At 41.1% G+C, this 24,798-nt stretch overlaps 1 protein-coding gene and 1 pseudogene across 1 annotated transcript; one reads left to right on the forward strand and one right to left on the reverse strand.

Moving 5' to 3' along the window:
- Nucleotides 1–2,669: 2,669 nt before the first annotated feature.
- On the reverse strand, nucleotides 2,670–4,990 carry LOC149128749 (relaxin-like protein SQ10). The gene is made up of 2 exons (XM_089304698.1): nucleotides 4,671–4,990; nucleotides 2,670–3,158 (listed from the first exon to the last, which is right to left on the reverse strand). The coding sequence occupies exons 1-2, from the start codon at nucleotides 4,876–4,878 to the stop codon at nucleotides 2,830–2,832; spliced, it is 537 nt and encodes a 178-aa protein (XP_089160824.1). The 5' UTR covers nucleotides 4,879–4,990; the 3' UTR covers nucleotides 2,670–2,829.
- Nucleotides 4,991–23,612: 18,622 nt separating this feature from the next.
- On the forward strand, nucleotides 23,613–24,560 carry LOC149128750 (meiotic nuclear division protein 1 homolog; annotated as a pseudogene).
- The last annotated feature ends 238 nt before the right edge of the window (nucleotides 24,561–24,798 follow it).

Here is a 24,798-nt window from a genome sequence, read left to right on the forward strand (position 1 = left end):
GTACGTTAAGCCACCACTTGTGATACTGGCTGCCTATATCAGAGCCATATCTGAGTACAGTTTTTTTTTTGAATTGTGTTGTTTGCCTTTTAATATGCTATGTCATTTTTTGTTGATGGCCAGGTATGATGTACCAGGTAAAACAAATATTGGCTTAAAAAGGCCATTAGTAAAGAGGTGGTAAGGTGTTGGAGAAGGAAATGAGTGAGTCCTATAGTTAGGTGTTGGTCTTTCAATGAGCCTTTGCCTAGACACTGTGAACGTCACAGGTACATCTTAGTGTTTTTTCTCCTACATTACACAAGATAGGATAGTTAAGTTAGGCTAGAGTTGGGTATTTCTTGTTCCCCAGGTCAATTAGTCTCTGATGAAACCCCAGCAGGATAGGGTCTTGGTAATAGCTTCTCCTGAGAGCAACCTTGGTAAGAACAGAATCTTATAGTGTATTTCAAAAATGGTTCCTTTCCAACTCTCCCTGCTAGAGCTATGAGGGGAATTTGCTCCTGTGTTCAGTATCAGGATGAACTTAAACTGCTTAAGTTAAAACTTGGAAAAGTGTAGGGTCTGTCTGATTCAGTCCCCCTGGAGTTTTAACCTTCAAATTTGTCCACTACTGAGATTCGGCAACTTCTCCATCACACTACAGGGTTTCCTACTCTGGCGCTTGCTCCCACAGAGGTTTCAGCTTGTGATTTTCTGCTCTGGTAAGTTGTGAATCTCTGTATTTACATGTCATTCTCTAATTTGGGGGACAGTCATTTGCTCTGTGACTCCACTTCTCTTGTGGATCTAAAAAGAATTCTTATTTTTCAGTTTGTTCAGCATTTGGCTTGTTGTCAGGATCTAGTGGTGACTCCCAAGCTTCTACTTTTCTTAAACAAAAAAAAATTTTTTTTTTATTTGAGAGGCTGAGTCACAAAGAGAGGGGGAGATAGAGAGAAAGGTCTTCTGTCTGCTGGTTCACTCCCCAAATGGTAAAAATGACCAGAGTCAGGCCGATCTGAAGCCTGGAGCCGTGAGCTTCTTCAGGGTCTCCCACATGGGTGCAGTGGCCCAAGGACTCAATACATCTTCTACTACTTTCCCCGGCCATAGCAGAGAGCTGGATGGGAAGAGGAGCAGTCAGGACTAGAACTGGTGCCCATATGGAATGCTGGCCCTGCAGGTGGCGACTTTACCCACGACTCCACTGTGCCAGCCCCCATATGTATGCTCTTAGTGCTTTGTTGAAAATCATTTGACTATAAGTATGTGGGTGTATTTCTGGATTCTCTGTTCTGTTCAGTTTGGTGTGTGTCTTTTTATGCCAGTACTGTAATGTTTTGGTTGCTATAGCCTTTCAGTATTTTTTGAAGTTAAGTACTACAATGTGTCTAGCTTTGTTCTTTTTGCTCAGTATTGCTTTGGTTATTTGATAGCTTGTACGGTTTCATTTCAGTGAAGAAGTACGATTGGTATTTGTATTTCCGTGAAGTATTACATTGATATTTTGAAAGGGATTGTAACTTTGAAATATACACTACTGTGTCTTGTGATTAGAGAAATTTATCCACTTATAATGAAATGAATTATTCATAGGAAATGCCTACTACTGTTGTTTTTGGTTCTATAGAGTCTTTCTCCCTTTCTTTCTTTTTCACTGTCTTCTTTGGTGATTAGAATATTTTCTTGGGGCCGGCACCATGGCTCACTTGGTTAATCCTCCGCCTGCAGCGCCAGCATCCCATATGGGTGCCTGGCTCTAGCCCCGGTTGCTCCTCCTCCAGTCCAGCTCCCTGCTGTGGCCCAGGAGAGAAGTGGAGGATGGCCCAAGTGCTTGGGCCCCTGCACTGGCATAGGAGACCAAGAAGAAGTTCCTGGCTTCTGGCTTCGGATCAGCACTGCGCCAGCCATAGCGGTCATTTAGGGAGTGTACCAACGGAAGGAAGACCTCTCTCTCTTACTGTCTATAACTCTAACTGTCAAATAAAAAAAAAGAATGTTTTCTCTAGGAGTATACTTTGGTCCCTTTTTATCTTTTGTATATCTATGAGTTTTTCTTTTATGAATACTATGAGGCTCACATAAAATATCATATAGTTACAGTAGACTGTTAAACTGATAGCAGTTTAAATTTGATTCCTTAAAATAACTATACTTTTATTCCACATCCTTCAGCCACCATTTTATATTTTGGATGTACAAATTACATCTTTTTATATAGTGTATACCTTAAGGAGTTATTATAGCTATTTTTTTAAATTTATTTCACAGGTAGAGTTACAGACAGTGAGAGAGAGAGACAGAGAGAAAGGTCCTCCTTCCGTTGGTTCACTCCCCTAATGGCTGCTACAGCTGGCGCTGCACCGATCCAAAGCCAGGAGCCAGGTGCTTCTTGCTGGTCTCCCATGCGGGTGCAGGGCCCAAGGACCTGGGCCATCCTCCACTGCACTCTCGGGCCACAGCAGAGAGCTGGACTGGAAGAGGAGTAGCCGGGACTAGAACCGGTGCCCTTATGGGATGCCAGCACAGCAGGCAGAGGATGAACCAAGTGAGCCACGGCACTGATCCCTTATTTTACTATTTGAATAACTGTCTATGCTGTAGCTGCATACATTGCCAACTGTCTCTTCATTGGGAAATTTTGTCATACTTTAAAAAAGCAAAAGCAATAAAAAAACTGCACAGACATACCATTTATTATAAAATGAACAATGCACAAACCTTCAGCTGTGGAGGTCTTATATTCTAGTAATCAGTAGCATCCTGACAGAATTATAAGTGGAAATATCAAGAATACATGGGAAATACACATGAAAATTATGTGAAATCTATACAATTATCTCCATCTCAGCAATACATAAGAAGATAATATCTGGGACAACCATATTTGCAACATTCTTCAGGCAGACTCTCAGAGAACTGTCTCTTTTTTCGGGAGAAAGTATTCGATTCTGAAGCCCTGCTACCTTCCACTCCTCTTTGTATATTCTGAATAATTTTCTTAAATTCTTCAAAACTAACATTTGACTTCTTCAATGTAGGTAGGTATTGTAGATACAGCTTTGATGGCTGCTTCTCAAATAGTGTTGCCGTCAGCTCCTGTGGCAAGTTAGGAATGGATTCCAACATAGTATTTGCATTTTCTGCATCTTTCTTGATGGATGATGGCACAGTTTCTATTAAGTTAAAGAAATTGGGGGTAGAAAGAAAAATATGAATATCAAGGAGTATCAGACAGATTGTATGTGCCTATGCAGAGAAATGGAAAGCACGGTCTCAATCTAATTGAATATTGAAACAATCAGCAAGTGTCTTAATATCTGAACCATTTATTATACTTATAGATTGAAGTACTACAATCCTAGCATTCTTCTGCTTACTCCACTTGGCTTCTGTAATCTCTCTCATCCCTTCCTTGCTTTCAATATAGTACTTTTCACTGTCTGACCTAGATCTGTCAACTGTCTGAAGTAATGTTGATCATCAGAAACACTCAGTTTAACCATAACTGGATTTTTTTTCAACCTGAGTAATTTTATTGCATTGCTAGGCAACTTCTGAATTCTGAGAGTAACCTTTGAAAAGAAAATTGCTTATTTAAGTTTTCAAATCATGGTGGCAAGAATTTCTTTTTTATATGTAAAGTTCTCTTAATTTATTTGGAAGCAGAGTTACGGGGCGGGGCGGGGCGGGGCGGGGGCACAGAGAGATCTTCCATCCACTGGTTCATTTCCCAAATGACTACAATGGCCAGGTCTGACCCAGGCCAAAGTCAAGAGCCAGGAACCTCATCTGGGTCTCCTATGGGGGTGCAGAGGCCCAAGCCCTTAGGCCATCTTCAGCTTCTTTCCCAGCTGTGTTAGCATAGAGCTAGATTGGAATAGGACCAGCTGAGACTCAAACTGGTACCAATGTGGGATGCCAGCATCGCAAGTGGTAGCTTTACCGGCTATGCCAGAATGCTGACCCCAAGGTAGAATTTCTAAAAGCTCTGATAGAATCAACAGGGGATATAAGTCTCTGACAGCCCTCAAATGTATATGTAACAATTTCTCTCCCCAGAGTGTTTACTGAAAATCGATTTCAGTTTATATTAGAGAAATGGGTTAAATGAACACCAATCAATAGTCATAGACTTCCAGAAGAGATTAGCATTGGCTGTCACGTGTGTGTACTAATGTACTCTGTATGGTGTTTGTTCCAGTGTTGTGGATCATGCAATATGCTGGCCAGATGCAAACTTTGAAACTTGGGCTGGGATTGTGGTGCAACTAGCTAACATCTTCCTTCTTCTTTATACCCATTCATTTTAGTTAAAGTTTCATGGACTGTTTCCATGTTGCTGGTACTGCCAGGGAGAAAACATCTCCTGCTTCAAAATCTTTCTGTTGTATAAATCTCCTAACCTTACCTATCTCAATTATTTAATTTGACAGTTTTAGCCCAAGGAAATGAGAAATTCTGGTAAAGCTAAAATAGTAGTTAACAAACGTGAATCAGAGCATGCTGCTCTTCTTCATGGACAGCAAAACTGTCCTTCAGCTTGATTAATAAGGTGTTAATTTTGAAATAATGGAAGCAAAGAAGCCAGGAGATGTAAATCTAAGTGTGAATACCCAATTGCTGCTGATCAGAGAAAACCAGGCTCCTTTATCTAGGCAGAATTGTCGAAGGATAGAAGTACTCACCTGCAGCTGGTCCAGAACTCAGAAAGGGGTTTTCTGGACTCGGAGACTCTCTTTCCAAGTGGACATGGCCACAGACTTCGATCGCGGTTCTGACAAAATCATTACGGCATATCTTAACATTCTCCATCATCCATTCATACGTGACTCTTCCGGTAACTTGGCCCTGAAGGAGACAGAATCCTAGAAGGTAGAACAAGAGGGCAGGCATCCTCGGCTGGTCTCTTCTGCTCCGGGTTTCTCTGCTGTCTTTGGCAGCCGCCTGTGCTTTCACCGACTGAAGTGGGCCTGGGTGCTTACCCTGGGCTCCAGGATGCTGCTTCTACCTGACTCCACCAGGCTTTTATATCCCCTGGGCTACCACTGAGTTCTTGCGTCACTGGTCCCAGCTCCACCTCTTACCCCACCCACCTCCACAGAATTTTCTCCCTTGGCTCAGATTCACCCTCTCCACCTTTCCTCTATTTCCCCATTCTTCTGTCCTTGCCCTTTTTGTGTTTTCTCTCTTTTCTCACCCTCAAACTATTTTGTATACCTGCGTCAGTCATCCTACGTTTGGAGACATTCCTTTATCTTAGAACAAGGTGTGGCCATTACACTAAATTACATCAACAGAACTAAAACTGACATCACCTTCTAATAACTCGGAATTTTCCAGTGTGAACATCTACCACATAACCTTCTAACTCAAGTAAGATTGTAGTTAGATTAATTATCATAATGTCTGTTAGGTCAGTCCTTAAAAGTGTATTGGGTCAATGGGTAAATTGTTGACAAGAGAAAGAAAATCGATGATGTATACTCTGACTCTTGGTAAATTATTAACATTTCCAGTAGCATCATTTTAGGTTTGCACAGTAATGTCTAAAATTTATAATTTACTTTCCTCATTGAAATTTCCTCCTACTCCTCTGGGAGATAATTTGGTTATAGTCAGTTATCTGAGTATTTTAATTTGAAATTATATTTTTTATCACCAGAGACCAGAGAGAAAAGGAGAGAGAGTAAGAGAACAAAAAAGGAAAGAAAGAGACGTGAAATCCCACAATCCTAGAAAGAATAGTTTTAATAATATGTTATAACACAAAATTATATATCATTTATTCTTCTGCTTCTTTTTTAAAAGGAATTTATTAATACATTAGATACTCAGGGCCACAGCAAATGCATGCTAATTACTACAACAATTTTCAAAATTTGGTAAAAAGTGGTTTTAACACCATTTAATTAAACTTCTAAAATCTTCAACACCATTTGAGATAATATGCTCACTAAACAATACTTCTAGTCGTACAGTAAATGTTTCAGTGCAATAGGTTTGTTGTAGGCATGGAGAGCAAGTTTTTCAAAGCCTCATACAATAAGTTGAATGCAACTCACAGAGGTAGCAAGCGTAGGCAACAAAGATGTACTATATCAAGCAAAATATATTCCACAAAGAGAATGGAAGCAGGCCTCTGAGAAGAGTTCAGGGCTATAAAGCCAAAAAACTGTAGGAGCCTGCCTGTGGGATGAATTTGGAGCCCGAATTTAATTTGGATTCTTAATTTATAGCCAATTTAGAGAGGGAGGAGGGTCACTGTCAGGTAACTTGTGGCAGAAGATGGGGGTGGAGAGATGTTGTCAGGGAGGCCCAAGCTGAAAGTTCTCTGATACAATGCCTCATGTCTTTTTCAAGATGAGCTTCAGCTGCTCTCTCCGTGGATGTGGCCTGGATTGGTCTTTATCTCCTGCATGCAGGCAGGTAGGACATCTGCCATTCTATGAGTCTGCTGAGTACCTCACTTCCCATGTTGGAACACTCTCCCCTTTATTTATTCTATCGGTTACTGTTAGCAGGTACTAGAGTTGTTTATGTGCTCCCTTTGACTCTTAGTCCTTTCATTATGATCAATTGTGAACTGAAATTGATCACTTGGAATAGTGAGATGGCATTGGTACATGCCACGTTGATGGGATTGAATTGGAATCCCCTGGTATGTTTCTAACTCTACCATTTGGGGCAAGTCAGCTTGAGCATGTCCCAAATTATACATCTCTTCCCTATCTTCTTCCCACTCTTATGTTTAACAGGGATCACATTTCAGTTAATTTTCAACACTTAAGAATAACTGTGTGATAATTACAGAATTAAACCAGTCATATTAAGTAGAACAGACAAAAAAAATACTAAGAGGGATAATGAATTAAGTTGTTCATTAATAGTCAGGGCTATGCTGATCAAGTCACCGTTTCTCATAGTGTCCATTTCACTTCAGGAGGTTTCCTTTTTGGTGTTCAGTCAGTTGTCACCGATCAGGGAGAACATATGGTATTTGTCCCTTTGAGACTGGCTTACTTCACTCAGCATGATGTGTTCCAGATTCCTCCATTTTGTTGCAAATGACTGGATTTCGTTGTTTCTTACTGCGGTATAGTATTCTAAAGAGTACATATCCCATAATTTCTTTATCCAGTCTACCGTTGATGGGCATTTAGGTTGGTTCCAGGTCTTGGCTATTGTGAATTGTGCTGCGATAAACATTAGGGTGCAGACCGCTTTTTTGTTTGCCAATTTAAACTCCTTTGGGTAAATTCCAAGGAGTGGGATGGCTGGGTCGAACGGTAGGGTTATCTTCAGGTTTCTGAGGAATCTCCAGACTGACTTCCATAGTGGCTTGACCAGTTTGCATTCCCACCAACAGTGGGTTAGTGTCCCCTTTTCCCCACATCCTCACCAGCATCTGTTGTTGGTAGATTTCTGTATGTGAGCCATTCTAACCGGGGTGAGGTGAAACCTCATTGTGCTTTTGATTTGCATTTCCCTGATTGCTAGTGACCTTGAACATTTTTTCATGTGCCTGTTGGCCATTTGGATTTCCTCTTTTGAAAAACGTCTATTGAGGTCCTTGGCCCATCTCTTAAGTGGGTTGTTGGTTTTGTTTTTGTGGAGTTTGTTGATCTCTTTGTAGATTCTGGTTATTAACCCTTTATCTGTTGCATAGTTTGCAAATATTTTTTCCCATTCTCTCGGTTGTCTCTTCACTTTCCTGACTGTTTCTTTTGCAGTACAGAAACTTCTCAATTTGATGCAATCCCAATAGTTGATTTTGGCTTTGACTGCCTGTGCCTCCCGGGTCTTTTCCAGAAACTCTTTGCCTGTGCCAATATCTTGAAGGGTTTCTCCAATGTTCTCTAATAACTTAATGGTGTCAGGACGTAGATTTAAGTCTTTAATCCATGTTGAGTGGATTTTTGTGTAAGGTGAAAGGTAGGGGTCTTGCTTCATGCTTCTGCACATGGAAATCCAGTTTTCCCAGCAGCATTTATTGAATAGACTGTCCTTGCTCCAGGAATTGGTTTTAGATCCTTGGTCAAATATAAGTTGGCTGTAGATGTTTGGGTTGATTTCTGGTGTTTCCATTCTGTTCCATTGGTCTATCCATCTGTTTCTGTACCAGTACCATGCTGTTTTGATTACAACTGCCCTGTAGTATGTCCTGAAATCTGGTATTGTGATGCCTCCGGCTTTGTTTTTGTTGTACAAGATTGCTTTAGCTATTCGAGGTCTCTTGTGCCTCCATATGAATTTCAGCATCATTTTTTCTAGATCTGAGAAGAATGTCTTTGGTATCTTGATTGGGATTGCATTGAATCTATAAATTGCTTTTGGGAGAATGGACATTTTGATGATGTTGATTCTTCCAATCCATGAGCATGGAAGATTTTTCCATTTTTTGGTATCCTCTTCTATTTCTTTCTTTAAGGTTTTGTAATTCTCATCGTAGAAATCCTTAACGTCCTTGGTTAAGTTTATTCCAAGGTATTTGATTGTTTTTGTAGCTATTGTGAATGGGATTGATCTTAGCAGTTCTTCCTCAGCCATGGCATTGCTTGTGTATACAAAGGCTGTTGATTTTTGTGCATTGATTTTATATCCTGCCACTTTGCCAAACTCCTCTATGAGTTCCAATAGTCTCTTAGTAGAGTTCTTTGGGTCCCCTAAATAAAGAATAATATCGTCTGCAAAGAGGGATAGTTTGACTTCTTCCTTCTCGATTTGTATTCCTTTGATTTCTTTTTCTTGTCTGATGGCTCTGGCTAAAACTTCCAGAACTATGTTAAATAGCAGTGGTGAGAGTGGGCATCCCTGCCTGGTGCCAGATTTCAGTGCAAATGCTTCCAACTTTTCCCCATTCAATAGGATGCTGGCTGTGGGTTTTTTATAAATTGCTTTGATTATATTGAGGAATGTTCCTTCTATACCCAATTTGCTTAGAGTTTTCATCATGAAAGGGTGTTGAATTTTATCAAATGCTTTCTCTGCTTCAATTGAGATAATCATATGGTTTTTCTTTTGCAGTCTGTTAATGTGGTGAATCACATTGATGGATTTGCAAATGTTGAACCATCCCTGCATACCAGGGGTGAATCCCACTTGGTCTGCGTGGATGATTTTCCTGATGTGTTGTTGTACTCTATTGGCCAGAATTTTATTGAGGATTTTTGCGTCTATATTAATCAGGGATATTGGTCTGTAATTTTCTTTCATTGTTGCATCTTTCTCTGGCTTAGGGATTAAGGTGATGCTGGCTTCATAGAAAGAATTTGGGAGGATTCCTTCTTTTTTGATTGTTCTGAATAGTTTGGGAAGAAATGGGATTAGTTCTTCCTTAAATGTCTGGTAGAATTCAGCAGTGAATCCATCTGGTCCTGGGCTTTTCTTTGTTGGGAGGGCCTTTATTACTGTTTCAATTTCTGTTTTAGTTATGGGTCTATTTAGGTTTTCTATGTCTTCATGGTTCAATTTTGGTAGATTGCATGTGTCCAGGAATCTATCCATTTCTGATAGATTTTCCTGTTTGCTGGCATACAGGTCCTTGTAGTAATTTCTGATGATTCTTTTTATTTCTATGGTGTCTGTTGTTACGTTTTCTTTTTCATCTCTGATTTTATTGATTTGGGTCTTTTCTCTTCTTTTTTTAGTTAGTTGGGCCAATGGGGTGTCAATTTTGTTTATTTTTTCAAAAAACCAGCTCCTCGTTTGGCTGATTTTTTGTAGTGTTTTTTTTTGGATTCAATCCTGTTGATTTCTTCTCTGGTTTTAATTATTTCTCTTCTCCTACTAGATTTGGGTTTGGTTTGCTGCAGTTTTTCTAGGTCCTTGAGATGCACTGAAAGCTCATTTATTTGGTACCTTTCCAATTTCTTGGTATAGGCACCTATTGCTATAAATTTGCCTCTCAATACTGCTTTTGCTGTATCCCATAAGTTTTGATATGTTGTGTTGTTGTCTTCATTTACTTCCAGAAAGTTTTTGATTTCTCTTTTGATTTCTTGAATGACCCAGTGTTCATTCAGGAGCATGTTGTTCAGTCTCCATGTCTTTGCATACTTTCTGGGGTTTCCTGAGTTGCTAATTTCCAGCTTCATCCCGCTGTGGTCTGAGAAGCTGCATGGTATGATTCTAATTCTTTTAAATTTGCTGAGACTTGCTTTATGGCCTAGTATGTGATCAATCCTAGAGAAGGTTCCATGCGCTGCTGAGAAGAATGTGAAGTCTGTAGATGTAGGGTTGAAAGTTCTGTAGATATCTGTTAGATCCATTTGGGCAAAAGTGTCAATTAAATCTGCTGTTACCTTGTTGATCTTCTGTCCGGATGATCTGTCTATTTCTGAGAGTGGAGTATTGAAGTCCCCCAGTACTCTTGTATTGGAATCTAAATCTCCCTTTAAGTCCCTTAACATATCTTTTAAATAGACCGGTGCCCTGTAATTAGGTGCATATACATTTATAATAGTTACATCTTCCTGTTGAATTGAACCCTTAATCATTATATAGTGTCCCTCTTTGTCTCTCTTAACAGTTTTTGTATTAAAGTTTATTTTGTCTGATATTAATATGGCTATACCTGCTTTTTTTTGTTTTTTGTTGGCATGGAATATCTTTTTCCAACCTTTCACTTTCAGTCTAGTTTGCAAATATTTTCACACATCCTGTCAGTTGCCTCTTTACTTTGCTGAGTGTTTCTTGAGCAGTGCAGAAGCACCTCAGCTTGATGTAATACTATTTGTCAATTTTGGCTTTGAATGCCTGTGCTTCTGTGGTCTTTTTTAAAGATGTCTTTGCCTATGCCAATGTCTTGCAGATCTTCCCCAGTGTTCTCAAGTAATTTCATGGTAATACATCATAGATATAGGTCATTGATCCATTTTGAGTGGATTTTTATGTAAGGTGTAAAGTAGGAGTCTAGCTTGATACTTTGGCACATGCTTCATACTTTTTGGCTTAGCATATAGTCTATCCTAGACAAAGTTCCATGCACTCATGAGAAGAATGTGTATTTTGCAACTGTTGGATGAAAAGTTCTTTATATATCAGTTAGGTTCCTTTGTTGAAGAGACTGTCCTTACTCCAGGGATTGATTTTAGCTCCTTTTCAAGGATACGTTGGTTGTAGATGTGTGGATTGATTTCTGGAGTTTCTGTTCTGTTCTTTTGGTCTACCCATCTGTTTGTGTGCCAGTACCAGGCTTTGTTTAATTATTAAAACTGCCCTGTAGTATGTCTTGAAATCTGGTATTGTGATGCCTCTGAATTTGGTAGTATGGACATTTTGACTATATTAATTCTTCCAACCCACCAACATGGAAGATTTTTGCATGTATGTGTTTTCTTCTATTTCTTACTTTAAAGTTTTGTAATTTCCATTGTAGAGATCTTTGACATCCTTGGATAAAATTATTCTGAGGTAATATTTAATTTTTTGTAGCTATTGTGAATGGGATTGATCTTAGAAGTTCTTTCTTAGCCATGGCATTGTTTGTGTATACAAAGGCTATTGATTTTTGTGTAATTTTATATTTAATTATTTATAATTAATTTTATATCCTGCCACTTTACCAAACTCGTTTATGAAATCCGGTAGTCTCTTAGTGGAATCTTTTGGTTCCCTTCTATAGAATCACGCCATCTGCAAATAGGGATAGTTTGACTTCTTCCTTTCCAATTTGTTTCCCTTTAAATTCTTTTTCTTGCCTAATGGCCCTGGCTAAAACTTCAAGGACTGTATTAAGTAGTAATAGTGAGAGTGGGCATTCTTGTCTGGTTCTGGATCTAAGTGGGAATGCTTCCATTCAATAAGATGCTGGCTATGGGTTTGTCATAAATCGCCTTGGATCGTATTGAGGAATGTTCCTTCTACACCCAGTTTGCTTAAGGTTTTCATCATGAAAGGATGTTGTATTTTATCAAATGCTTTCCCTACATCTATTGAAATAATCATATGGTTTTTGTTCTTCAGTTTGTTAATGTGATATACCACTTTCATTGGTTGACGAATGTTGAACCATACCTGCATACCAGGGATAAATCCCACTTAGTCTGGGTGAATGATTTCTCTGATGTGTTGTTGCATTTGATTAGCTAGTATTTTACTGAGGATTTTTGTGTCTATGTTTTTCTGGTATGTTGGTCTATAATTCTCTTTCTCTTTTGTATCTTTTTCTGGTTTAGGAATTAAGGTGATGCTGGCTTCGTAGAAGGAATTTGGGAAGACTCCTTCACTTTCAGGTGTTATGAATAGCTCAAGAAAAAAATGAGATTAGTTCTTCTTTAAATGTCTGGTAGAATTCAGCAGTGAAGCCATTCAGTCCTGGTCTTTTCTTTGTTGGGAAGGTCTTTATTACTGATTCCATCACCATCTTGGTTATTGGTCTGTTAAGGTTTTCTATGACTTGTGTCGTCAGGCTCAATTTTGGTAGTTTGTATGTGTCCAGTAATGCATCCATTTCTTCTAGACTTTCTAATTTGTTGGCATATAGTTCGTTGCAGTAATTCCTGATGATTATTTTTATTTCTGTGGTAGATATTGCTACATTTCCTTTTTTCATCTCTGAATCTATTGATTTAGGTCTTCTCCCTCTTTCTTTTCTGTTGGGCCAGTGGTGTATTCATTTTATTTTTTCAAAAAAGCTCTTAATTTTACTGATCTTTTGTATTTTTTATTTCAATTTTGTTTATTTCTTCTCTAATTTTAATTCATTCTTTCTACTACTTTTACATTCCACACTGATGGCTATCAACTCCCTCTTAACACTGCTTTTTTGATGTATCTCCTAAGTTTGATATGTTGTATTGTCATCTTCATTTGTTTCCAGAAAATTTTTGATTTCTCTTTTGATTTCTTCTATGACCCACTGTTCATTCAGGAGTATGTTGTTCAGTCTCCATGTGTTTGCATATGTTCTAGAGATTCTTGAGTTGTTAATTCCCAGTTACCGGAGAGGTGGCTGTGGGGGAAAGCCAATGTAATCCATAAACTGTACTTTGGAAATTTATATTTACTAAATAAAAGTTAAAAAATATTCCCAGCTTCATTCCTTTGTGGTCAGAAAAGATGTGTGATAAAATTTTGATTTTTAAATTTTTTTTTAATTTGCTGAGGCTTGCTTTATGGCCTAGTATGTGGTCTATCCTAGAGAAAGTTCCATGCACTCATGAGAAGAATGTGTATTCTGCAACTGTGGGATGAAAAGTTCTCTATATATTAGTTAGGTCCATTTGGTTCATGGTGTCAATTAGCTCTGTTGTTAAAATTTATTATATTTATTTGAAAGACAGAGTTAGAGGGAGAGAGGTAGAGACAAAAAGAGAGGTCCTCCATCCGCAGGTTCACTCCCCAGATGGCCACAATGGCCAGAGCTGTGCCAATATGAAGCCAGGAGCTTCTTCCAGGTCTCTCACATCGGTGCAAGGGCCCAAGCACTTGGGCCATCTTCTACTGCTATCCCAACCATCTTCTACTGCTATCCCAGTAGAGAGCTGGATCGGAAGAGGAGCAGCCAGGATTAGAACCGGCACCCACATGGGATGCTGGCACTTCAGGCCAGGGCTTTAGCCCTCTGCGCCTCAGTGCCAGCCCCAGCTCTGTTGTTGCTTTGTGAATTTTCTGTCTGGATGATTTGTCCATTCATAAAGTGGTCTGTTGAAGTCCCTATTACTATTGTATTGGAGTCTATGTCTCCCTTTAGATCCACTAACATTTCTTTTAAATAGCCAGGCTCCTTATAATTGGGTGCATATACATTTATTGTAGTCACATCTTCCTGTTGAATGGACCTTTTAATCATTACGTAGTATCTTCTTTGTCTCTCTCCTTTTTTAAATTCTTTTGACAGGTATATTGGACAGTGAGAGAGAGACAGAGAGAAAGATCCTCCTTTGGCCTTTGGTTCACCCTCCAATGCCCACCGTGGCCAGCGTGCTGCAGCCGGCACACCGCGCTGATCTGATAGTGCGGGCCAGGTACTTATCCTGGTCTCCCATGGGGTGCAGGGCCCAAGCACCTGGGCCATCCTCCACTGCACTCCCAAGCCACAGCAGAGAGCTGGCCTGGAAGGGGGGCAACCAGGACAGAATCTGGTGCCCCGACCGGGACTAGAACCCGGTGTGCTGGCACTGCAAGGCGGAGGATTAGCCTAGTGAGCTGCGGCGCCGGCCTTCTTTTTCTCTTAACAGTTTTGTGTTGAAGTCCACTTTGTCTGATATTATAATGGCTGCACTGCTCTTTTTTGCTTTGCGTTAGCATGGACTATCTTTTTCCATCCTTTCACTTTCAGTTATATGTATCTTTGTTGGTGAGATGTGTTTCTTGTAGGCAGTTAATAAGCGGGTTGTTTATTAATCCATTCTGCCAGTCTGTATGTTTTAACTAGAGAGTTTAGGCCATTTACATACAAGGTTACCATTGATAAATAACAACGTGGCCCTGCTATTTTTCTGTGTATATTCCTATTGTTTGGTTTGGAGTTCCTTTGTATTGGGAGTTTTTCTGCCTCCACATTCTTCCATAATCAGGACTCTCTTTTTGTATTTCTGTGTGCAGCACAGCCTTAAGCATCTTTTGTTAGGCTGGACAAGTGGTAACAAATTCTTTCAATTTCTGTTTGTTATGGAAGGTCTTCATTTCACCTTCATTCATAAATGAGAGCTTTGCACAGTACAGTGTCATTGGTTGACAGGGTTTTTTTTTTTTCTCATGAGACTTGGGCTGTATCTTTCCATTCTCTCCTAGTCTATAGGGTTTTTGAGAAGTCAGCTGAGAGTCTAAAAGGAGATCCTCTAAAAGTAATCTGGAATACTCTTGTGCACATTTTAGAATCTAATATTTATATTTTTCAAAATGTATTTATTTGAGAGGTAGAGTTAGAGATAAGTAGAGACACATAGAACCTTCTGCCAGTTCACCCCTCAAATGGCTGAAATGGCTGGAGCTTTGCCAATCCAAAGCAGGAGCAAGGAGCTTCTTCAGGGTTTCCCACCCGGGTGCAGGGGCCCAAGGACTTGGGCCATCTTCTACTGCTTTCCCAGCCATAGCAGAGAGCTGGATCAGAAGTGGAGCAGCCAGGACTCGAACTGGCACCATATGGGATGCTGTCACTACACGCCAGGCTTTAACCCACTACACCACAACACCAGCCCCTTCTTTCTTTCTTTTTTTATTACTGTCTGAAAAATTTCCAAAGCTTTTCTTCTAGCTTGGATTTTGTTATAACTTTCCCCTGAATTGTTTATTTGACATATTGAATTCTACTTTTCTAATATTTCATTTTGATTTCTCTTTAAAATCTCAATTTCATTGGAAAATTTTTCATTCATGTCATGTATGGATTTCTTTAATTCATAGATTTGCTTCTCATTGCTTCTTGAGTAATCCTGTGTTTATTCTATTGAATTCTATTTCAGGCATTCCATCTGTTTCTTCATCTTAATATTCTAATATTGATGCTTTGTTCTGTTCCTTTGGCTGGGTCATGCGGTTTTCTCTATTCTTGTTTCTTGAATTTCTGAGTTTATTTTTAAGTATTTGTTGAAATACGTTTTTGTTATTATTTTTCCTCTGATGGCTTTTATCTTTGTAGTCTCTTTATCTTCCTCTGTGGCTTAGTGGAATGTTTTCTCTTTCCATGAATACCCAGAGACATGTGCTGGGTGTGGCCAGGAAGATCTTGTCAGTGCTCCAGGGTTGGGCGATTATCCAGGGTGACACCCAAGTTGGGCTTGGTAGATCTTTTTTTTATCAGCAGAGAGGGTCTGACCACCTTTGTTGTCATAATCACACCCTCCGCTCCTGTATTCAAAGGTCATCAATGCGGAAGTGTTAGCCCACAGTGGGTGCAATGATCATCTGTGCTGCCCTAAGAACTGCACAAAGGATCTGTGCAGTCCACAGTATGAGCATGGATCCTGTTGCAGTGACCCACCTATGGCAATCAGGGAGCTCTGAGCATGTGTAGCCACGCACAGTGATTGCCCGGAGACCCAACTACAACCTGCACTCTCTCATGCACTCACAGAGTTCCCAGTCTCAGCCCATAAGACTGCCATATTCCTTGGGTGCTCAGAATTTGTGCCATCTCACTTGACTGTCTAGTCCACAGAGAGGCTGAGACGTTCCCTGAGCCAGCTCCCTGTGGGACTCCAGCTAGGCAGTTTGAGACCCAGTGCCTATGCTATGTTGAGAGACTAGGAGCACCTCAAAGTCGTATGTGGGTGCTAAGCTCCTTGGGAATCCTTCCACAGTCTGCTCCTAAAATCACAGTAGTCATAACCTTTTCAAAAATACTTATTTTGAGAGTCGGAGTTTCAGAGAGAGAACAAAACAGGGAGAGAGAAGAAGAGTGTGAGTGGAAGTGGGGGGGGAGAGGGAGAGGGAGAGAGAGAGAGAGAGAGATCTTCCACCTGCTGGTTCATGCCCCAGATGGCTGCAGTGGCCAACGCTGAGTCAGGCTGGAGACAGGAGCTTCATCCAGGTCTCCAACACGGGTGGTAGGAGCCCAGACACTTGGGCCATCTCCTGCTGCTTCTCCTGCTGCTTCTCCCACACCATCAGCAGGGGGCTGATCAGGGGTGGAGCCACTAGGATTCAAACTGGCACCAACTGGGATGCCAGTGACGCAGGCAGCACCATTACCTGCTACACCACAACACCATCCTGTTATAACCTTGTACTTGTGGGTTTCCCCTACTAGACTGAGTTATTTTGGGAAAGTGGCAAGTCCACAGTAGCTACTCAGTGCATGGTGGTTGAAGGAAATTTAGGGACCTCATAATGAGGTATTTTAGCTTCTCTGTTGGGGGAACTACTAGGACTTGGCCATAGAATATAAAATGTACTGAGCACCCAGGTTAGTAGAACCAAGCAAAGGCTAGGCTTCTATGATTAAAGATTCTGCAACATACAGAGGGGTAGTCAGGGATTCCACAAGAGGACCTTAGAGTGATCCACTCCTAGAGGACGGGAAGTGGAGTAGTTGTGATGGGTTAGGAAAAAGAATCCACAGAAAGATTGTGAATGGGAGAGCAGGCAGAAAGAGGCAGTGTGAGGGCATATTGGGCAAAGATCTCAGGAACCAGTGTTTTAGAGAGGGCTCTGGGGTAATCCTATTGTGATAGTGCCTAATTCCTCTGTCTACCCTTTTAAAGAGAGACTGAGCTCCCACCTGTACGTCCACTCCCAAAATGCCTGCAACAGCCCCCAGTTGTCTGTCAACTTTTTGTACCCTCTTTAGTTCTGGTGTTCAGGTAGAAAAGGTTAGCTGCTTATACCCTAGAAAGAGAAAAATGGAGTGATCTTGTGTGTGAAGGTATATTTTGGTGTGTAGGACTTTTAAATTTGTTTTCAGTAATCTCATGCCCCTTTACCATGTATTTCTCATTCATTCCTTTACTAAAACTGCTAAGTTTCCACAGGATTAAAGAGTTATGCTTATTTCCTAGCAAAAACTGACATTTGAATAAAGTCCTTTCCCTATAATGTAGACGTCCGTTCTCAATTCGGTGACTGTTTCTTCAGATCTTCTAACTGTCCACGGTCCCACTCCCGAACTAGGTAATTACTCCAACTCAAATTCTCTGTAATGGTCTAGAGCATTAGAGTAACCTAGAAAGTGTCGAAGAATTTGTAATTGGTACAGTGCTGAAGACATTGATAAAGTTAAAATTTCTAGATACACCACTCTTTAGTGTAAGTCAGAAATTTTATACTTTGTGTTATAACGAGTTAAAGTGATACTATTCCTGAGACGCCAAGATGGTGGAATAAAAGAGAGCTTACTGCTATAATCTAGGGGGAGAAAGTTAAAAGAAAAAAAGTAGAGAGAGCCCAATCTCAGGGGAGAGTTAGGGAGAAAACAGTAGAGGAAATGCCATGCAAATTAGAGGGACACTGTGGATCTATGTGGAGGGTGTGGGCATGCATAATTCAGGACTCCAGCAACTGAGAGCCTCAGCACGAGCTTTGGAGAATGAGTTGAAACCGGGTGGCAGCAACAGAAGCCACTGGCAATAAAGCTAAGGGAAGAGCCTGGTGTGAGGATGGCTTGGAGCCCTGTGAGGGACAGTGTCCATGCCAACCTGGAGGACACAAAGTTGGGGGACACATTTCTTTCTACCTGACCAACCAGTGCTGATGTCCTGTAACTAGCCGAGAGAAGGCAGGTGCCATTTTGGACACACTTAATGCCCTGAACCAGCTTGTGTCCACGTGCCTAGCAAAGATGCCTGAGTCTGGCTGGGAGAACTGACTAGAGAATGGGTGCTCATAGCTGTGAGAGCCTTGTGTGCTGGGACTGTGAAAACACTGTGGCTGTGTGGGAGGGTGCAGGGTGTGGCTGGGTCTTTGGGTAGTCACTGTGGGTGGCTCCACATGCTCGGAGCTCCCTGATTCCCTGATGAGGTTCATTGCTGTGGGAATCCATGCTCAGACAGAGGACTTCATAGATCCTTTGTGTGGTTCTGGTGGCAGTGCAAACAAATATTATATCACTAGGGCTAGGAACCCGGCATTGGTCTCCTTGGGAGAGAAAAGGTGAGCATGAGACTACGCCAAAAGAATAGATTAATCCTCCCCTCTGATAAAAGAGAGAGAGAGAGAGAGAGAGAGAGAGAGAGAGAGAGAGAGAGATTGATTCACCATGCCCAGTATTGGTGACATTTAGGACACTCCTCTCACCCTGGAGCACTGAACAGAGCTCCCTGGCCATACCCAGCACATGCTTCAATATATTCGCTGAAAGAGCAGACACTCCACTATCCACAGAGGCATAGTCCAAAGATAAAAGCCATCACAGGGGAAAAAAACTAACAAGTGTCTCTACAAATGCCCGGAAATAAACACAGCAACTCAGGAAACAAGAGTAAGGAAGACAACGTGAAGCCTCCAAAGGAATTCAACACTTGGTACTGGAACGTGAAAGTGAAGAGATTGAAGAATGCTGGAAATGGAATTCAAAAAGTTGATTCTAGGATTACTTAGAAGTAATCAGAAGCAAATCCACAAATTAAAGAAATCCATACATGGTGTGAATGAACATTTTTCCCAAGAAATTGGTATTTTAAAGAAAAATCAAAATGAAACATTGGAAATGAAGATTTCAACAGAACAAGTAAAAAATGCAGTGGAAAGCTGTAGCAACAAACTCGGTGAGGCAGAAGAAAGATTATGTGAGTCAGAAGACAAATCTCGGGACATTTTCCAGTGAGGCCGAAAAAAACAAAAAGAGGAAGAAATTAGAAAACTAAAACACAGCCTTCCCTTGTTGCCCCATGGGCGCATGACCTTTGGGCCACCCGCTCCCTGCTTTCCTGCTGCTTGCTCCTTTGGGCTGATTGCCTGCCTTCTGCGTTTGCTTTGCTGCTGCACTAAGCTACCTGTGGCTGCTCATAACCATGGGATTGCTCTGCATGGCTCGCTCCTGACCTGATCTCTGCCTGGAATGGACCCAACTTAGCTTCTAGACCTCTCTTTCTCCCTGAAATAACGCCCTCGCTCTCCTGTGTATTCCTCTCACTGAATAAAAAGCTTGAAAATAAAGAAAACTAAAAAACAGTGTTGGAGATTTATGGGATACTATGAAATGACCCAACATACAGGTCTTAGGAGTTCCTGAAGGCATGGAAAGAGAGAATGGATTAGAAGGCCTATTTAGTGGAATAATTACAAAAAACTTCCCTAATGTGGAGAAAGAATGGGACGTTCAAGCACAGGAAGCACGTAGAACTCCTAATAGACATGACCAGAAAAGATCCTCACCATTGGGGCTGGCACCGTGTCTCACTTGGTTGATCCGCCTGCGGCGCTGACATCTCATATGGGCACCCGATTCTAGTCCCGGTTGCTCCTCTTCCAGTCCAGCTCTCTGCTGTGGCCCAGGAGGGCAGCGGACGATGGCCCAAGTGCTTGGGCCCCTGCACCCGCATGGGAGATCAGGAGGAAGCACCTGGCTCCTGGCTTCGGATCGGTGCAGAGCACAGGCCATAGCGGCCATTTGGGGGGGTGAACCAGCAGAAGGAAGACCTTTCTCTCTGCCTCTCTTTCTCACTGTCTAACTCAGTCAGAAGAAAAAAAAAAAAAGATCCTCACTGTGGGGAGCAACTCGGACTAGACTGTTACTGGAATTAAGACTTATTCTATGCATCTGCTCTCCCACAATATGGCGCTGGGAGAGGAGGAAACAGCTTCTACACAGCTGCCTCCAGTTCAACCAATAAACAGCAGGACCTGCTCCTGATTGGAGGAGAGCAGCGTACTCCGCGTGTGGGTAGCAGAGTTGGGATTGGTGGAAGAGGACTATAAAGGAGGAGAGAGACAACATGCACCAGGAACACCTGAGGAACACCTGAGCAGCCCCCGAGAGAGCAGGCTGGCGGTGTGCCGCTCCCCCGTGGAAGTGGGGAAAGTGGCAGGGGGAACCGCCCTTCCACGGAGGTGGAAGGGACGGTGGACGGTAGCCAACCCGGGAAGAACCAGCAGCAAACCCGGGGAGGGCCGAGCAGACAAAAGAACAGCGCAGGGTCCTGTGTCGTTTCTCCAGGAAGAGGGGGAGCGACACCTCACCACAACACATTATAATTACTCTCCATAGTAACACATAAGGAAAAGATTCTAAAATGTGCATCAAAGAAATGCCAGATTACTTTCAGAGGATCCCCAATTAAACTCCCAGCTGACTTGTCATCAGAAACCCTACAAGCTAGGAGAGAATGGTGAGATATATTCCAAGTCTTAAGAGAGAAAAAAGTGCCAACCCAGAATACTGTACTTTGCAAAACGCTCATTTATGAATAACGGTTACATAAAGACCTCCCACAACAAACATAAACTGAAATAATTTGTCACCACTTGTCCAGCCTTACAAAAGATGCTTAAGGATGTGCTACACCCAGAAACATAGTCATCACTATGAAAGAATGTAAAGGCAGAAAATCTCCCATTAAAGTACAAAGGAAATCCAAAGTAAACAACCAGAACATTTATGGAAAACAGCAGGGAACTGGAACTTCCTCTGGTTTCTCTTCTGCAGTTCCTTAGATTCCAGAATATCCTGTTACTGGGAATCTGTTCTTGAATCTTTTTAAAAAGAAGACACAGATTGTGTTGGACCATCTTTTTTTTTTCTTCTCTTATTACATACCATTTGCATGATTACAGTGTTACGTCTTAGTTCTTATGTCTTTGGGCAGAAGAGTGTATCAGTTATTTTAAGTGAATTTTTCCCTGTCTTTGAAGCTTAGTCCATAAGTGTGTTGTTGCCACAAAAGAAAATGCTTGGTTTGCATTTCTTGAATACTTGGAAACCGAAATTGATAAGATATATTATGTAATAAATTAGGTTTTTATTTCTGGATAAAACTAGAAATGAAATAAAGGCTTGAACTACTAAAGGATGAAAATAATGATAGTGCTTACAGGCACTGTGAACCCTTTTTCATTTGAGGCATCCAAAATTCAAGTATTCACTAAATTTTTCTCCAGAAATCCTTCTCTCCTTTTCTGTGCTTTATGCACTTACTCATTCATTTTTAAGATTTACTTATTTATTTGAAAGTCAGACTTACACAGAGAGAGGAGAGGCAGAGAGAGAGAGAGAGGGAGAGAGAGAGAGAGGTCGGTCTTCCATCCCATCCGCTGGTTCACCCCAAGTTGGCTCCAGTGGTCAGAGCTGCACCGATCTGAGGCAGGAATCAGGAGCTTCTCCCACGCGAGTGCAGGACTTGAGCCATCCTCTACTCATGCATTTACACTTATTAAAGTGTCATTTTATCTGTGTTCATTATGAATCCGATAGCTTTTCTAGTTAGGAAAAATATACTCATAAAAATACTCTTATGTTTTTGTTTGTTTGTTTGTTTGGACAGGCAGAGTTAGACAGTGAGAGAGACAGAGACAGAGAGAAAGGTCTTCCTTCATAGGTTCACCCCTCAAATGGCCGCTACGGCTGGCGCACTGCGCCGATCCGAAGCTAGGAGCCAGGTGCTTCCTCCTCGTCTCCCATGCGGGTGCAGGGCCCAAGCACTTGGGCCATCCTCCACTACCCTCCTGGGCCATAGCAGAGAGCCGGACTGGAAGAGGAGCAACCGGGACAGAACTGGCGTCCCAACTGGGACTAGAACCCAGAGTACTGGTGCCTCAGGTGGAGGATTAGCCTAGTGAGCCACGGTGCCAGCCAATAAAAATACTCCTAATGTCATTTTTTTGGTTAATATTTGACCCACCAATGGTATTTTAGATACATTTAATCAATTTAATAAGGTGTCTATAAAAATTTAAAGCATTACATATTATATTTGAACTAGTTAGTGAAGAATAAGAAAAAAACTTGCTTATTGAAACTGTATAGCATTAATTAATGCTATAACTAGTACTCATATAGTATTTTACACTTTGTGTTTCTGTGTGGGAGCAAAATGTGGAAATCTTTACTTAATATACGCTAAATTGATCTTCTGTATATAAAGATAATTGAAAATTAATCTTGATGTGAAGGGAAGGGGAGAGGGAGTGGGAGAGGGAGCATTGTGGGTGGGAGGGAAGTTACGGGGAGGAGGAAGCTATTGTAATCCGTAAGCTGTACTTTGGAAATTTATGCTCATTAAATAAATAAAAAAATAGAAACTGTAGGGTATTTAGATTTCATACACAGGTAGTGGCACACTGACATTTTTGTTGCCCAATAATCTGGAGTAGTGTCCTGCATTTATCTGTAAAAACTATAAATTAATGGAATCTCAGAGGAGAAACTTTATGACTGTACTGTGTTTGAGAACCTCTGTACAGCTAGGTAAAGTTTCCATGATACAAAGTATTTGAATTTTGAAATTTATTATTATAAGGAAGAAGACATGGCATTATTCCATGTGCTTAAATAACTTGTTTATTGAGTTTCAGAAGAAAAAATATGAAACGAGTAATTGTCACTGCATTAGCTATTAGTTATTAGCTATTAGTTAAATTGTCAAGTTGTAGCATAAAGCTTAAATCTGTTTCTCAAATGGGAACCCTAGTAGTGTAATGCTGCTTTATATATGCTGTAAGTGCAACAGACAGTCTCAGCACTGAACATGGATTGACACCTCTCAAATGACTGCAACCTCTGAGGTAGGTGTTTTGATATGCCTCAGAGTATTTGAGTGCAAATTTATTAATCTGTTTGGTAGTGAAGATACTTCCTTTTCCTTTTTTGTCTGTCAGATTTTCATGTTTAAATTTGAATGTTTACATCTTTACTACTCTTAATTTGTTCCATGGCTAAAATGGGTTGTCAGTGAAGAAACTTAAAAACAGCCTCATTCATGTAAGTGCTTAAGAGAAAACTACATATTGTGTTCTGTGTTCATGCACTTTTAGTGATCTGTGTTTCTGTTTAAATGTAAGTGATGTTTAAAACAAAATTACAAAAGAATGTCAGTAATATAAAGGTATAGTAATGAAAATGGTGAAAAACAAGTATATATGGGTAGGGAAATATATTTTGTAATTTGTCTAAGGTTCTCAGTAAGTCTTGTAGAATTGCAATAGAACACATGAAAAATTAGCAAGGGTATATAAAATTGATACCTCAGAAACCCGCTCCACCCCCTGCTGAAAGCACATGCCCCACCACAGGAAGCTGAGCCACTGGCGCCATGTCAAAGATGAAAGGATTAAGTGCAAAAGAAAAGAAAACCCACATGATGGAAATATTTTTCGAGACAAAAGACGTGTTTCAGGGGCCGGTGCCGTGGCTCACTTGGTTGGTCCTCCGCTTGTAGTGCCAGCATCCCATATGCGCACCAGGTTCTATTCCCGGTTGCTCTTCTTCCAGTCCAGCTCTCTGCTGTGGCGTGGGAGGGAAGTGGAGGATGGCCCAAGTGCTTGGGCCCTGCACCCACATGGGAGACCAGGAGGGGGCACCTGGCTCCTGGCTTCAGATCAGCGCAGCACCAGCCGTAGCGGCCATTTGTGGCGTGAACCAACGGAAGGAAGACCTTTCTCTCTGTCTCTCTCTCTCTCTGACTCTACCTGTTAAGTTAAAGGAAAAAAAAAAAGATGTGTTTCAACGAAAAGACATGGAGAAGATTGCTCCCAAAGAAAACAGTGTTACTACCACGTCAGGAAAAGACATCCCCCAGAGTTTAGTTGATGATGGTGTGGTTGACTGTGAGAGGATTGGAACGTCGAGTTACTACTGGGCTTTTCCTAGGAAAGCTCTTCATGCAAGGAATCGCAAGGTGGAGGTTCTGGAATCCCAGTTGTCTGAAGGAAACCAGAAGTATGCAAACCACAGGAAAACATGGAGAAAGCTAAAATTGGCCTACACGAGATGGAAGAACGAGCCATGATAGCAAAAGAGCTTTCTTCACTGCCAGAAGAAAGGGAGCAGCTAAAAGCACAAGTGGAGAAATTATGAGGAATGTGATCCACAAGTTGTGGAAGAAATACGTCAAGCAAATAAAATAGCCAAAGAAGCTGGTAACAGATAGACTGATAACATAGTTGCAATAAAATCTTGGGCCAAAAGAAAATTTTGATTGGAAGAAAATAAAATTGATAAAAATTTGGGAATCCCGGAAGACTTTAACAACATAGACTGAACTCTTTGCTGCTGGGGAAGATCTGTGAACTTGTGACTATGTAAATCTTTGATGTTTGCAACCATGTGTACGGAATTGACACTTACCTGTCACTGTTCACCATTTTTTAGATTTTAAATAAAGTATAAAATGCAGTTGTTCTTCAGCCTTTTTGGCAGATGAAAAGCAGGATGATAGCCACATGCCCACAGCGCTCAGGGAGGCAGGCCAGTGCGGAGCAAGCAGTCAGCTTTGCAGA

The sequence above is a fragment of the Oryctolagus cuniculus genome, chromosome 1 (genome assembly GCF_051225735.1).
Source record: "Oryctolagus cuniculus isolate XC-2025 breed Fujian yellow rabbit chromosome 1, ASM5122573v1, whole genome shotgun sequence".
In the NCBI taxonomy this organism is placed as follows: Eukaryota; Metazoa; Chordata; class Mammalia; order Lagomorpha; family Leporidae; genus Oryctolagus; species Oryctolagus cuniculus.

What these genes read in the sequence shown, in the direction of transcription:
- LOC149128749 (XM_089304698.1), bottom strand. Translation starts at nt 4,878, where the DNA reads ATGCCTGCCCTCTTGTTCTACCTTCTAGGATTCTGTCTCCTTCAGGGC. An exon ending in GAGTTCTGGACCAGCTGCAG is followed by an intron (nt 3,159 to 4,670) that starts GTGAGTACTTCT and finishes TTAACTTAATAG; the next exon opens with AAACTGTGCCATCATCCATC.